This window comes from Neltuma alba, unplaced genomic scaffold (genome assembly GCF_004799145.2).
Source record: "Neltuma alba isolate B1F8T4 unplaced genomic scaffold, ASM479914v2 tig00011916_pilon, whole genome shotgun sequence".
Taxonomy (NCBI): Eukaryota; Viridiplantae; Streptophyta; class Magnoliopsida; order Fabales; family Fabaceae; genus Neltuma; species Neltuma alba.
Genome location: NW_021636509.1, coordinates 1,289,106 through 1,302,332, shown reverse-complemented (window position 1 = coordinate 1,302,332; position 13,227 = coordinate 1,289,106). Strand labels below are relative to the sequence as shown.

At 34.8% G+C, this 13,227-nt stretch overlaps 1 protein-coding gene and 1 pseudogene across 1 annotated transcript; one reads left to right on the top strand and one right to left on the bottom strand.

Annotated features, from left to right (window-relative positions):
* Positions 1-325: 325 nt before the first annotated feature.
* Positions 326-10,296, bottom strand: LOC114719412 (protein GLE1-like; annotated as a pseudogene).
* A 508-nt stretch (positions 10,297-10,804) lies between these two features.
* LOC114719495 (uncharacterized) lies at positions 10,805-12,951 on the top strand. The gene is made up of 2 exons (XM_028905005.1): positions 10,805-11,054; positions 12,140-12,951. The coding sequence occupies exons 1-2, from the start codon at positions 10,805-10,807 to the stop codon at positions 12,949-12,951; spliced, it is 1,062 nt and encodes a 353-aa protein (XP_028760838.1).
* Positions 12,952-13,227: the final 276 nt, after the last annotated feature.

Genomic DNA, 13,227 nt, shown 5'->3' with positions numbered 1-13,227 from the left:
AAATAAATTAGATTAGTTATTTGTAATAAATAGGTATTATCTTTCTTAAAATATCCTTGCTAATTAAGTTTATCGATTAGAACTAACTACTCTTATTAGAAAGACTACATTGAAAAAAAAAAATATAAATAAAAAACAAAATAACTTAAGATCTTATATTTAGAACCAAAACAAAAATCAAATAAGGTCTTATATTAAGGACCCGAAGTAGCACTACTCATGATTTGCACCCAAGTATTGCCACATTGACCGGATATTGACTCTCGGCTATTTCAGTGCAATTAAAGTTCTTCTAAATCTGTAATTATTTAAGATCAATCCTTAGAAGAACGATTTCTTTATATTCCCTATTTCTTTGAGTATATCTTAACATTTGATCATTCATTCTCCACTTCGATTGATTGTCCATCATATCTATGCTTTAGCATAATCACAATTAAATTAGAAATGCTATGACTACATGATATCTTCGGCTTTCTTCTCTATTACAGATCCCATGTTAAAACATAGCATCACTTACAAGTTACAACCAATGGCTTGCTTTATGGGATCTGACCAAAAAAACTTAACTAACTATATGATTTTTCCGGATCTAAGCCCTCATTATACTTGATAATAAATTAGTTTGCAAGCTCCTTCCTTCTGGCTCTTTAAGGAACTTTTTATCTTCAATATAAGATTGTATCTCCACAATAATCCTGGTCAGCTCCGGTTTTTTTTGTTTCAGATCAACCAAAAAGTTATCAGAGATTACCTTCAGCATCTTCAAGAATTGAGATTTGTATCTTCTATAGAGGCCAAATCCTGCCATCTGAAAACATAAAATTTGCTAAGCTTACCAATACACACTAAACAAGGTTCAGTCCCTCTGTCTTTTCAGGTAGACAAGCGATGTGGGCCCCAACTAGTGCGCATGTGTGTGTGAGAGAGAGTGAAGTGCTTGCTTCTCGGACCAGGGAGACCACACACCGTGAAACAGAGTACACGTATTTCACTATTTTGCATTACTTACTTGCAGGAATGCATTGAGCGAAACAGCAGTGTATTTATTAGCTGGGAGGTTATTCAGAAGCCTTGCAAGCCATGCCCAACCTTCTTGCAACCCATGTAAATTCTGAACATTTGGAATTTCAGTCTGAATTCAAAACAGAGCATTGTGAGCTGATCAGAAAGATAAGATGAGCAATGGTACCCAATAAATGGCTGGCAAAACTGAAAATCCTCTAATCTAAATCTAATCTAAATTATGCTCCAAAGTATACTTGAGAGAATCGGGAAGACTATCGCATCAGACCTGAACTAGTGCACCGTACACCTTGATGTAAGATTCTAGACGCTTTAAATAATCTTCTGTACTCTCTATTTTCCCATCATATTCCCGGTAACCGATACTTTTAAAGTATGCTTCTTTGATTCAAAGGTGGACTGAAACATAAGAGAGGAAAAGCTGAATGTAACCACAAAAGTTCTCCATGCATCCAAAAAGATATATATGAAGGAAATATGCATGAGCATCTCATCGTAATGCATTACTAACATCCCACCATAATAAATAACATATCATTTAATCTGAAAATTTAAGAAAAAGAAGAAATTGCACGAGTATGTATTTTATGAAGAAAAAGGGAGAACAAACAAAGCATAAATTTTTATATTCTGACTATTGGTCATTCTTGATAGCAAATACAATGACTGGAACAGAAAACTTGATTAAATTGCTACAGTTAAAAGACTAATGTTTCACGTCTTTCATGTCTATAAATGGGCGCTCAAATCTCCAGGTTAAAAAGAGTTAATAAGCTCAGATTTTCTGCGGGAAACATATTGAACTTAAGACAGTCAAGGAACACAAAATTCACTTCTTACCAACGCCTGTCAACATAACTAGATCATAATCCTTTTTATTCCACAGCAGTCTCAATAACAAGGCTGAAAAAGAAGAAAGCAATGATAAATGTCCCCTAAATATTTCTGACTAGTTACCTTTTTGTAAACGATGTGCTTTGGAACAGTGTAGATGCAGGCTCTATGGAACTCAGCTAGCAAAAGATCCATAGCATGTGGGACCTGCCACACAAACAATAATCAATGAAATCCAAAAGAGTAGGTTCAAGATCATTTCTTTCTCGGAAGTGATTGTGAACAAACATGAGAATAAAACTCTCCAGTCCAACAGTGAGCAACCAGTTGATCATTTGTCTAACACCAACTGAAGTATGAAAGATTACTAATCATTTGCCAAAAAGTATCAAATTCAAAGGCTATCCCATCTTATACACAAGTAATCTGAAAAAAAACTAGAGAGTAAAACGCCGTACCCGAGAGGTAACAAGAACAATGACGTAACCACTTGCAAAGGCAGCATTACCAGGGTTTTCACAGTAGGAAACAACCTGTAAATATATCACACAAGATACATTATTATGTCATATGAGGATGACATTATATTCTAATATTCTATTAAATTACAAAAAAAAGAAAAAGTTTGATGCTGATGGAGATATTTACATGTAATTCCATTCATCACCTGGAATCATAGGGGGGGGGAAAAAACGAAATTCTACCACGTCCAATTAAATATCTGAAATACCCCATTTGTCTGCCTCAAATTTGTTTATCAAAATACTAAATCAACACAATTTCGTACTTCGAATGTTCATTAGTGGTTTCTGACAAAATCTTCTTTTTTAAAATCTGTATTCTTATTTGATCAAAGACCAAACAAGATATCACAGAAAAGTTCATTATTCATTTAATACTAAAATGAGAACTGCCAAAGTGACCCCGGCTATTTGGTTAATGTGTTCTTCATTAAACTACAAAGTTGGAGGCTTAAATTAGGGAGGCTATTATTATTCATATTTTGTATACCTTCTATCCTTGATTGAATATGCTTTTTATACTCCCTCTATTTCTTTTTATAAGAAACAATTAACTGAATCTCGTTGACAAAAAATTTGGTTAAAACTGATTAGAAACAATAAATATGTAAAAATTTACAATTTTTCATATAATTAAAAGTTGGAGGCTTAACTTAGGGAGGTTATAATTATTCATATTTTGTATACCTTCTTTCCTTGATTGAAGATGCTTTTTATACTCCCTCTGTTTCTTTTTATAAGAAACAATTAACTGAATCACGTTGATAAAAAATTTAGTTAAAACTGATTATAAACAATAAATATGTAAAAACTGTAAAAAAAATTTCTCAAAAATACCCTTATTTATAAGGGGGAGAGAGAGTGAGGGAGAAAGTAAGGGAATTATTAAAATAAAGCGGGTTGTGGAAGAGAGAGAATATGTGGTGGAGAAAATGTTTTGGAAGCCACATAATAATAAATGTATTAATATTAAAATGAGTAATTAATGTCTGTTGTAAATAGGAACAAACCATTGGAGGTAGTTGGAAATTGTTTCGCATAAAAGGAACGAAGGGAGTTTTTTTTTTTTTCCTATTATTGATGTCGTCCATGCCCTACTAGATAACTCATAATAGCATTGAAAATGACATGGCGAGGAAACGAAGCAGAGTCCACGACAAGAGAATAGTCAATAAAATAATGCTAAGCTACCTTTCGAGCAAATATTTCTGTGCTGATGGATTGAGGACATTGAGAATCATTCAAAAGTTTTATAAGATCGCCTGCTTTTGACCTGCAAAATGCACAAAAGTAAAATGACACGTGGTATGAAACCATGCACAAGGACTTGACCTGACTTTGTTTTATGCATATTATTGTGAAGTTATGGGTCAAATTTTCTTAAACTTATGCCTGCGATAAAACAGTCACTCTAATCAAAAGAGAAAGTTAACAACAGCATTTACATGCAAGTCATTTCATGTCACGCAGCAAGGTAATCTCTTGAAACACTGCCCAAAGCACCTCCTACATCTTAAAAACTAAAACTTGATATTCTTCTCTTTATATAAAACACACAACTTCCCTACCTGACATTGTCTGCTATTCCCCTTATTTGCCTTATCAATCTGGCAATATGACTTTCCTTTTGGGTAAAATCCTGACAAAAGTTGACGTACCTTTAGTTTTCAATTATCATAAATAACCAAGTCATTGTATCAACCATGAAAGAGTGCCACAGAACATTCACAATTCCAAAATAATGGAGCAAAAAAAAAAAAAAGAAGCAGGCATTCTATGATTTAGAAAAACAATAAGACAATAAATATCACAAACATGTTAAACAAAAGCAATAAAGGATTAGCAATGATCAGTGCATGAAGCATAAGAAACTAAAACTTCATTAACATCTCCAGTATCTACTTCCAGTAATACCTTGGAACTTGAACGTATTGCTTGGTTTCTCTCATAAAGCTCTTTCAGTTTCTGTAGCCTCTGACCCTCCAGTTTTAAAGCACTATCTGCTGCTCGATATGTGTACCCTAACATTTTGTACCAGTTGAAATCTTAAAAGACGCCAACAATTTCAGACTAAATAAAATATACAGATCTAGTCATTCAAAGGCACATCCATATATTGACTTACAACAAACAGATCAAGTACTTTTACAATTTCAAACTAATAAAGTAGTTCAGCATCAAAAAACAAAGCAATTAAACACAAAAAGGTCAGTGAAAATAAAGAACAAGGAGGATGAACGGACATTTTTGTAGTTCAGTAGGCTGAACTTGTGTGAGAATGGACCACTTTTTATGGCTTATGGAAACAGCTTCATCAAATCGATATCAAAGATGCAAGGAAGAATAAACTAAATTTCAATAGCAAACAAATGTCAAAATAATCACGTTTTCTGAGCACATGGAAAGAATAAAAAGGCCAAAGAAACCATGGATATTAAATTTGAATCAATCAGTTAAATGGTTTTATTATTTATTTAAAAACATAAAAAAATACCAGATTCCTTGGATTCAGCTTTTGATAGGCTAGATGCACCATCTATTCGTGCTGTAGCTTCTAGTTGCAAGCCTTCAGATGTAATCCTTTTTGAACTTTCTATAGCATTCTTCTCCATGGCTTCTTTTGCAGCTCTTTTTTCAGCTTCCATTGCTGCTCTTCTCTCAGCTTCCAGTGCAGCTCGTTTTGCTTCCTCAGCTCTAATGGCGGCCTATAATCCAAAATTGAAAGTTAACAATTCTAGCAATATTTGAGCTGAAGTTGATATGAAAGAATTCTGGAAAGAAAAATGTGTCAAATTTAAATACTCATTTAATAGACAAATAAATAAGGTTATATAAGAGAATATTGGAAGAAAGATGCGTCAAATTTAAATACCCATGTACTGGACACATCAGTGTGGATATCACTAACAAGAAGCAGGGGGTAATATGATAGGCGTACTCCACAAAATGGTAACAAATAAGTTTCTGTGTGCATGTTCAGAATCCAAAACATAGAAACCGAAAAGTAAAAGAAAAATACTAAAGTGTTCATGGAAAAAAGTACAGATTTGTAAGCAGGTAATAAATAGCACATCAACATTATCAACGTGAACTTGAATCTAAAGAAAGAAGGTCTACAGAACTTCCTAGTCAAAACAAAACCAGGTGAAAAGTAAAGTTGATATGCCTCAGCTTCAGCTTTAGCTTTAGCCTTCTCTTGTCGTAATTTTTCCTCTTGTATAGCCTTCTCCTTTCTTTTGGCCTCTTCATATGCGGCGTCACTTCTTATTTTTCTTTCCTCTATTTGTGATCTAAGCTCCCGGTCCTGCTGAACAGCTGTCAAGTGATTATCAAGTGCTTCTGCGCTGTGCAAAATGGGGAATACAAAGATCAGTTTCTTGATTCCTCAAACTTACGATTCATCCTATAAAGCAACACTCCAACAAAGACAAACATAGAACAGCACTTTTGATGGTTAAAGAATCGCAGATAAGCTCTCATGTATGCTAAATTTTAGTTACTAAAAATGAGAAATATCTATAACATCAGAACACAATCATAGTCAAAATTGATTCCAACACGAGAATGGATCATTACATAAAATCATACTTCCCAACTTAACTGCTGTGAATCTCAGAAAACGTTAAAAATCAGGGGGGCAAAAATGAGTCAACGGCCTCAGTCTTGGAAGAGATCCAGCATTCAAAAATGAGCAGCTTATGTCTCTTAAAGTCTTTACACACTCTAGCACACTTAATTTGGTGTGTTCCTAGTTGATTTCCTCCTAGAAAAAAAAATTAACCACATAATTTTATTCCAATTTATTTTAACAACAGTGTGATGAAACTCCTCTGAATTCTGATTAATGAACCAGATATTATCCAACCAAACCACTCATACAAGCATAGATTGAGTAGAGTTAAATGGAATTTCAGCAGCAGCAAACCAATAAGAGGAAAATGATAAAGAAGAAGAAGAACAAAAATTTCCCCTAGCTTTTGGAAGCTAGAATCCCTCCAAAGTCCAGAATAAGTTTTTCCTCCTCGTCTACCTCCCCATATAACCCCTCTAAGTGATGCTTTCTCTTTTCCATCTTACAACATTCCACATAGCAGGTCACAGTTAACAAGAGATGCCTCACCATGGGCTTTCTCTATTCCTACCTTTCTGCTTGTACTCTTCTTGTTCTTTCAATGATATACCCTAATAGGCCATGGCCCCAGTTGTCGACCCATCACCATAAAAAGAACAAACCATGTTTACCTCTAAACCCAGAAAGAAAAAGAATTTTTATAGATCTTCACAAATGGTATTGTGCATTTTAAATCCGCAATAGACAAATAATCCATAGTTTAGCATATTGTGAAAGGAGGGTCAAACCAACTCTATGGGATCCTACAGGCTACCACCCCATACAAGGGGACAACTTTGCCAATGGATCAATGCACCAAGTGCAAAGGGAATAATCTATTTCACATTTTCTTATATTAAACTGTGATAAAAGACAGATAGGAAGAAGAAAGGAAGTGGTTATAAACCCTTGAAAGAAAGGTGGGAGGGAGGAGACAATGCAATCTTACATCCTTCGCTGATATTGGGTATCAAACTTTTTATCTAATTCCTGTCTTGCTTCTTTATATTTCTCTACTTGGAGAAAAGCAGAAGCAGACTTCTCGGTTTCATTCATCAGAGCTGTTTCCAGTGCTGAGATCTGATTCCTAATGTCATCCTGTAAGTAGAGGATGCCAGAAATAAGTCTAATACAGATATGAAAGAAACCAAATTGACTATATAATTTATGGTCTTCAAGAGTGTTAAACTTTTAATCAGTAACTAACAAGCTAAACAGATAACATGTATAGATACCACCATGATCACCCACCTTAACCCGAAGCTGGTGTTCATGAGTCAGTTCTATTAAGGCACCTTCCACCTCTCCCACTTCATCCATCAAGTAACCTTGCTCTTCGAATGCTGGAACAATGTCAGAATTATCACTATCACTGAAACATCAAATAAAGTGCAAATTTTATTGTAAGAAATTTCAATAAAATGTTAGCAATTTGATCAACGAACGATATGAAAATAATATTAATCCGACTAGATCCACAGAAATTGCTTATTATTATTGGTCTATGGTTCGCACAACAAAATAGATGAGTGACGTCCTCAAAGAAAGCTAGAAATCAAGGAGTAGGCACCTTAGGTAGAGCTCATTGCAGCCAAATCGTGTGCCAGCCTCTGCAGTTTCGTCCTGCTCATCTTCAGTCTCTGTGTCCTCCATCTCATACTCAGGGGCATGCAATATGAAAGGTCCACCTCTCTCAACTTCATTCCCACTATAAAGACTCCCAAAAAAAAGTACCAATAGAAAAATTTAGACCACCAACATAAATATTTTCTTTGGCACCAACTAATGAGGTTCAATCAACCAAACACAGAAAGGCAGAATTTTCCTACCTTTATAAACATCAATGAAACAAATACATATAAGAGAAGTTAAGAATATAGTACCTGTATATTGATTTAGTTGGAAAAGGATCAGTACAAGAAGTAGTGAGTTTCATCTCCAAGGCATTAAGCTCCGATATTAGAGCATCAAAAGTCCAATCTGGCTCAGGTTCAGCAGCAATGCCCTCCGCTCCTAGGGGACAACGAAGGTCTAATTTAACAGCTCCCCTACAAAAAAAGATCCTTAAGTCAGGCACATCTATTCTCAGAAAGACAATATACGCGAGCCTCTTTATCAACAAAGGTGGAAAAGTAATCAAACTTGATTAACCAAAAATTTGACAAGGAACATTGGATCAAATACTACCTTCTTACACATCGTAATGTGGAACTTTCTACCAGCCGAATACCAGTAACAACAAAGCTAACAAAATCAGATCATTCAAAGAACTAAAACTTACATTGTTTTGAAGGAAGCAGTGATATTTGGAGACTTGATAGGCAGCTTATTTATTGGAAGTTCTACTAAGAAGAATGGTTGAGCTGGTAAAGCATCACACAAAATGAAAAGCACCATCAGAATTCAGCAGTTCCAGTCATTTTTTAATATAATCCATCAAAACAGTCAAGCCATCTATGAACTCAACAAGTTCATAGCTAATCCAATGTAAAATTATGGTAACAAAAACTGGAATATTATGCTTTTGCCCAAAATTGCAGTTTATGCAGACCACAAACCCTGGATGCTCTCCTTCTTTCCAAAAGCGAGCATAGTCAATTCCCCATTCCGTAATTCTTTAGTTTGAAAATATAGTAGTCATGGAGTTGACAGTTTAATAGGAAACAACCATTTGATGTTAATATCTGTTATCTATTACTAAAATAAAGGCATTTTTATCTACCTTAATGTCATGTGATAGGCATAAAATATGAAACCTATTTCACAAGTGCACAAGCCATATCAAGTAATAAAGAGTGAATAAAGTGTCATTCCCATGAGGACTTGGCACCAACAACCCGGTTGAGCTTTGATTTTACACTTTTTCTTAAGTTAAGCAAAACACAATTTGGAACAAGTACAGAATGGAAATAAGATCAAACTAGAACCATAAAACAACTCCAATCTATACTTAAAGCTAGGGGTGAATCTAAATTACTGATGCAGTGATTTGGATTATTATAGCACTGATTACTTCTTACTGTCTATATTCTCCCCTTAATTGCATTTAGAGCTATGTTTGCTAGTATAGAACTCTTAATTACCTAAAATACTTTGTCTTTCAAATCACTAAGAGTATGTTCGGTTCAACGAAGGGGAGGGCAGGGGAGGAAAGGGATTTTGATGGAGGGGAGAAAAGGGGAGGGGTTTTAATGAATGGGAAGGGAGGGTAGATGTTTTAATGTTACCTTGTTTAGTTCAAGACGGGAGGGAAGGGAAGAGATTTTTATATGGACAACGTTGCCCCTTATTTTATTTTTATATAACAAAATATTTTTATATGCCTTTTAATGTGCTTATTAATTTATTAATTAGTCAAAATTTCAGAAGCTTGTTACCTTTTTGGTCCCCAAAAAAAAAAACGTTACCTTACTCATATGTCATAAATTATTTTTATATGCATTTTAAATGATGATTTTATCAATAAAGTAATATTTCATTAATTTTAATATGCTTTTTAAAATCTTTTACCTTTCTAAAATACGATAAAATTACAAATTTAGGTTGGATAAAAAGAGACAAGACCCCAAACACAATACAAGATCGTCCATACATTAGGAAAATAATAGTTAGGCCTCCATTTTAGACAATAATGACCAAAACAACATTGGAATTGGAGTGCCGTAAGACCATGAACTCTAAGAAAATTCTCTATTGATCAACTGCACATTAAAAATACAAAATTGTAGGTCACTGCAAGTATAAATTTTGTAAGATCCATAAGAAGTTACATAATTGATGGGGAAACAACCCCTTCAAAACCTTGATTGCAAGGAGAATGCTATGATATGAACTTCAGAGCCATAAGCCAATCCCTTATAAGTTAATACTTTAAACAACAATGAAGGGTATAAAGTATAAACTGTGTACATAAGGTTGCACATCAAACTTCACCAAGGTTGAGAGGCAAAAGTCACAAGCAATCAGTCTAATGAAAGTGAAGATCACCATAGGACAGGTAAGACAAATCAATCAATTGATGTCCCATGTGATCATGAAGTCACCTAAACAGTAAACACAGAGAAAAAGCAATTGTTCATGGTTAGTTGATTGTAAGAGTCAAACATGCAGCACCTCAAGCAATTAGATTGGAAACTCAATAGTACTAATAATACAAGAGTATCCTTGATTTAAACCTTCAAACATGCCTTACAGCTTCACAGTACGTTCTCAAAAATGATTGAGCATAAATATCAAATTAGATAAGGAACGAAGTAGACCAAATAGAAAGCCACAAGATTCCAATGCAAAAACAATCACTTTGGATGGTCCCCCTGGAACAGAGAAGTCATATTTAACAAAGGATGTAGCTAAATAAGCAGAATCAACATTCATTATATACATTATATTGCATTCCTTATGGCGCAGATATCGGGGTTGGCTCATTATGGAATGAATACTGTTATATGGAACTCAATCAAGGATGTCTTAACCAAAAAGCTACTTTAAAGTGCATATCGATGTTCCCAACTCATGTATTGCATTTATAAATTTCAGTTATTTGGTTTTGTTTAGTCAGGCTTCAACTTCCAATGTATTTTTATGTAATAACTTCGACCCTTCTTGGTTTATCCTACATTGCAAGTCAGAAAATTTTAAGTTCGACTAATTGTGAGAGAAACTAGAAACAAAGAAGAAACGGGAAATCTGAGTCAAAGAAGAAAAGGAATAAAACCAGAAATACTAAACCAGATAGTTGAGATATGCATGAGCAAGAACAAGGATGAAGAAAAAAGAATCGATAAGACCTAGGCGAGATACTCGCCTAAAGACAATGAAGATGGATAGAGGAAGAGAGGCGGCGGCGGCCGGACCAGGTGGCGTCGACGACGACTGGAGGAAAGGCGGGCCGATGAGGGAAGAAGAGCGGCGGAACCCCGAAGAGAGAGAAACGAGCAGGGCTTACCGTTTACAAGTTAAAAGGGCAACACCGGAATATTTTGAAAAAGCTATGGGCAATTCTGTCAGGACATTGGAAAAAATTTCCCACCCCTTAAGAAAACCCAATTTGGGAGGAACTGTAGGTGCACTGTGTCAAGTAATAAAATGTACTCAAAGATAAAACCGTTTTTAAATTGAGATTTGATTTTTGTCCGGATTGATATTTTTAAAATTATTAATTTAAAAACGACAAAATAAATAAATTAGAAAAAAATTTCAAAAAAATTTTAAAAAATAATAAAAAGATAAATTAGAGAATTGAAAATCCTATTTGAGGCCTTAGAAGTAGAAATAACGTAAAAATAAATTATTACAGAATTTTTTATAAACAAAGGTTTTCTCAAAAACATTGAAAAGTTAGTCATAAATAATTATTTTAAATGTGTAGAGGCCACAATAATTCCAGAAAAATTGTGAAAAAATTATTTGAGGATTTATTTAAGTTTATAAAATTATTTTTAGGTCTTGAAAGTGAAAGAATTAATTTTAAAATATTTATTACCAAAATCTTATCAGTAAAGCCTGATTTTAGAGAAAATTCAAAATAAATAGTTATAAATTGAGATAAAATTTAGAAAAATTCAGGGAACCTTTTTATATTAAAATATGATTTTAAATGGGTAAAAATAAATTTTTGGAGTTCCAAAAATATTATTAAAAATTAGAAAAAATTTTAGCAGATATGACAAAATCGGGTGAAAAAATATTTGGAGATGAAAGGTAATACTTATTCTTTCTTTCTCTAGGCCATTGGGCTAGATTATGGACCAGAAATAAACAGTAAATTCGTGACCCAAGTGGTCCACATGATTATGGACCAAAATAATGTAAAATATCACATAATTTTATCCTAAACATTATTACACAATGAGAAAAGTATTGAGTAAAAATGGCTCTCGTGCTCTCAAAGAAAGGTCCTACGCTGGCTCCTCCTTCTAATGAAGAAGAGGATTTACTCAGGCGGAAATCTAAGAAAATAAAAAATGGAACCATTGGAGAATGCTCTAAGATGGAAGAGTGGCCTAGACTAGGAGAAGAAATTACTCCCTAACGGAAGAAAGCTGGTCCGACGTTTGCGTAAAAAACCTAAGGGAGTTACCCAGGAGGATGATCCGTCTGATGAAGAAATAGAGGATTAAAGTTATATCAGATGACTCCCTCTCTGAAGATTCCTCTCCAGAGACAGAGAATGAGAAAAAAGAACCGATCGTCAGAATACGAGAAGATCCGAACCGTAATTTTCCTACCTTCCACTTCTTTGGGAGACTAAAGAAAAAACTCTACAGGGCTTGGAGGAAGGCTGTCATTGTGAAGTTGCTTGATCATCATGTTGGGTATAAAGCCCTAGAAGCTCGCCTCCAAGCTTTGTGGGCAAAACGTGGAGTGATCAATCTGATCAACATTGGGTATGGATTTTTTGTGGTCAAACTATCAAATAGGGAGGATTATTTTAATGCGTTAACAGGAGGTCCTTGGATGCTTTATGATCATTATCTAACGGTGAGGCCTTGGGAACCAAGATTTAATCCAGCAAAGGAAAAAATTGATAAAGTTGCTGTTTGGGTGAGACTTCCAAGAGTTTCTCTGGAATATTATGATGAAGAAGCACTAACCATTATTGGAAACAGAATTGGAGAGACAATCAAAGTGGATATGAATACTTCCTGTCAACTCAGGGGACATTATGCAAGAATGTGTGTGCTTGTTGATCTGGGCAAACAATTAATGTCCGGGTTTTCTTTGGATGGAGAAGATTATTATTTAGAGTACGAGGGACTACATTCTTTATGTACCAATTGCAGTGTCTATGGTCATAATAGATCTGTATGCCCATCGAGAAGAAAGGAGACAGAAATTCCAGAGGCTGCTAATGGAGATCGTTTCAGTCAAGGTAATGTAAATCTCAACAATCCGATAGGAAATGTGGATTCAAACAGCAACGAACAAGAACAGTGGAGGGTGGTGCAAAAGCCTCACTAGAAGAAAGGGAAGCAGAAACAAGGTGAAATTATCCGGCAACAGAATCAAGGGTCAAGATTTGATGTCCTTGCTGACATGGAGGAGCCTGCAAATGTGCCGAAACGTTTTGAAGCTAATATCATGCATGCAGAACAAAAAGGTGATAACGTACAAGGTAGTGGTGTGGTTGCTAATTCTGTGCGACGTACGAGAGGAAAGAAAACTGGGCATAATAGAAAAGCAGAAAAGCATAACGGTCTTACTGATTGTGTGGTCCCAGTACCAGATATGGAGGGA

Excerpts from the sequence above, each read along its gene's own strand:
- LOC114719495 (XM_028905005.1), top strand. The coding sequence starts at position 10,805 with ATGAAGATGGATAGAGGAAGAGAGGCGGCGGCGGCCGGACCAGGTGGC. Across the intron at positions 11,055-12,139 it reads CAATTTGGGAGGAACTGTAG|ATTCCTCTCCAGAGACAGAG; the intron begins GTGCACTGTGTC and ends CCCTCTCTGAAG.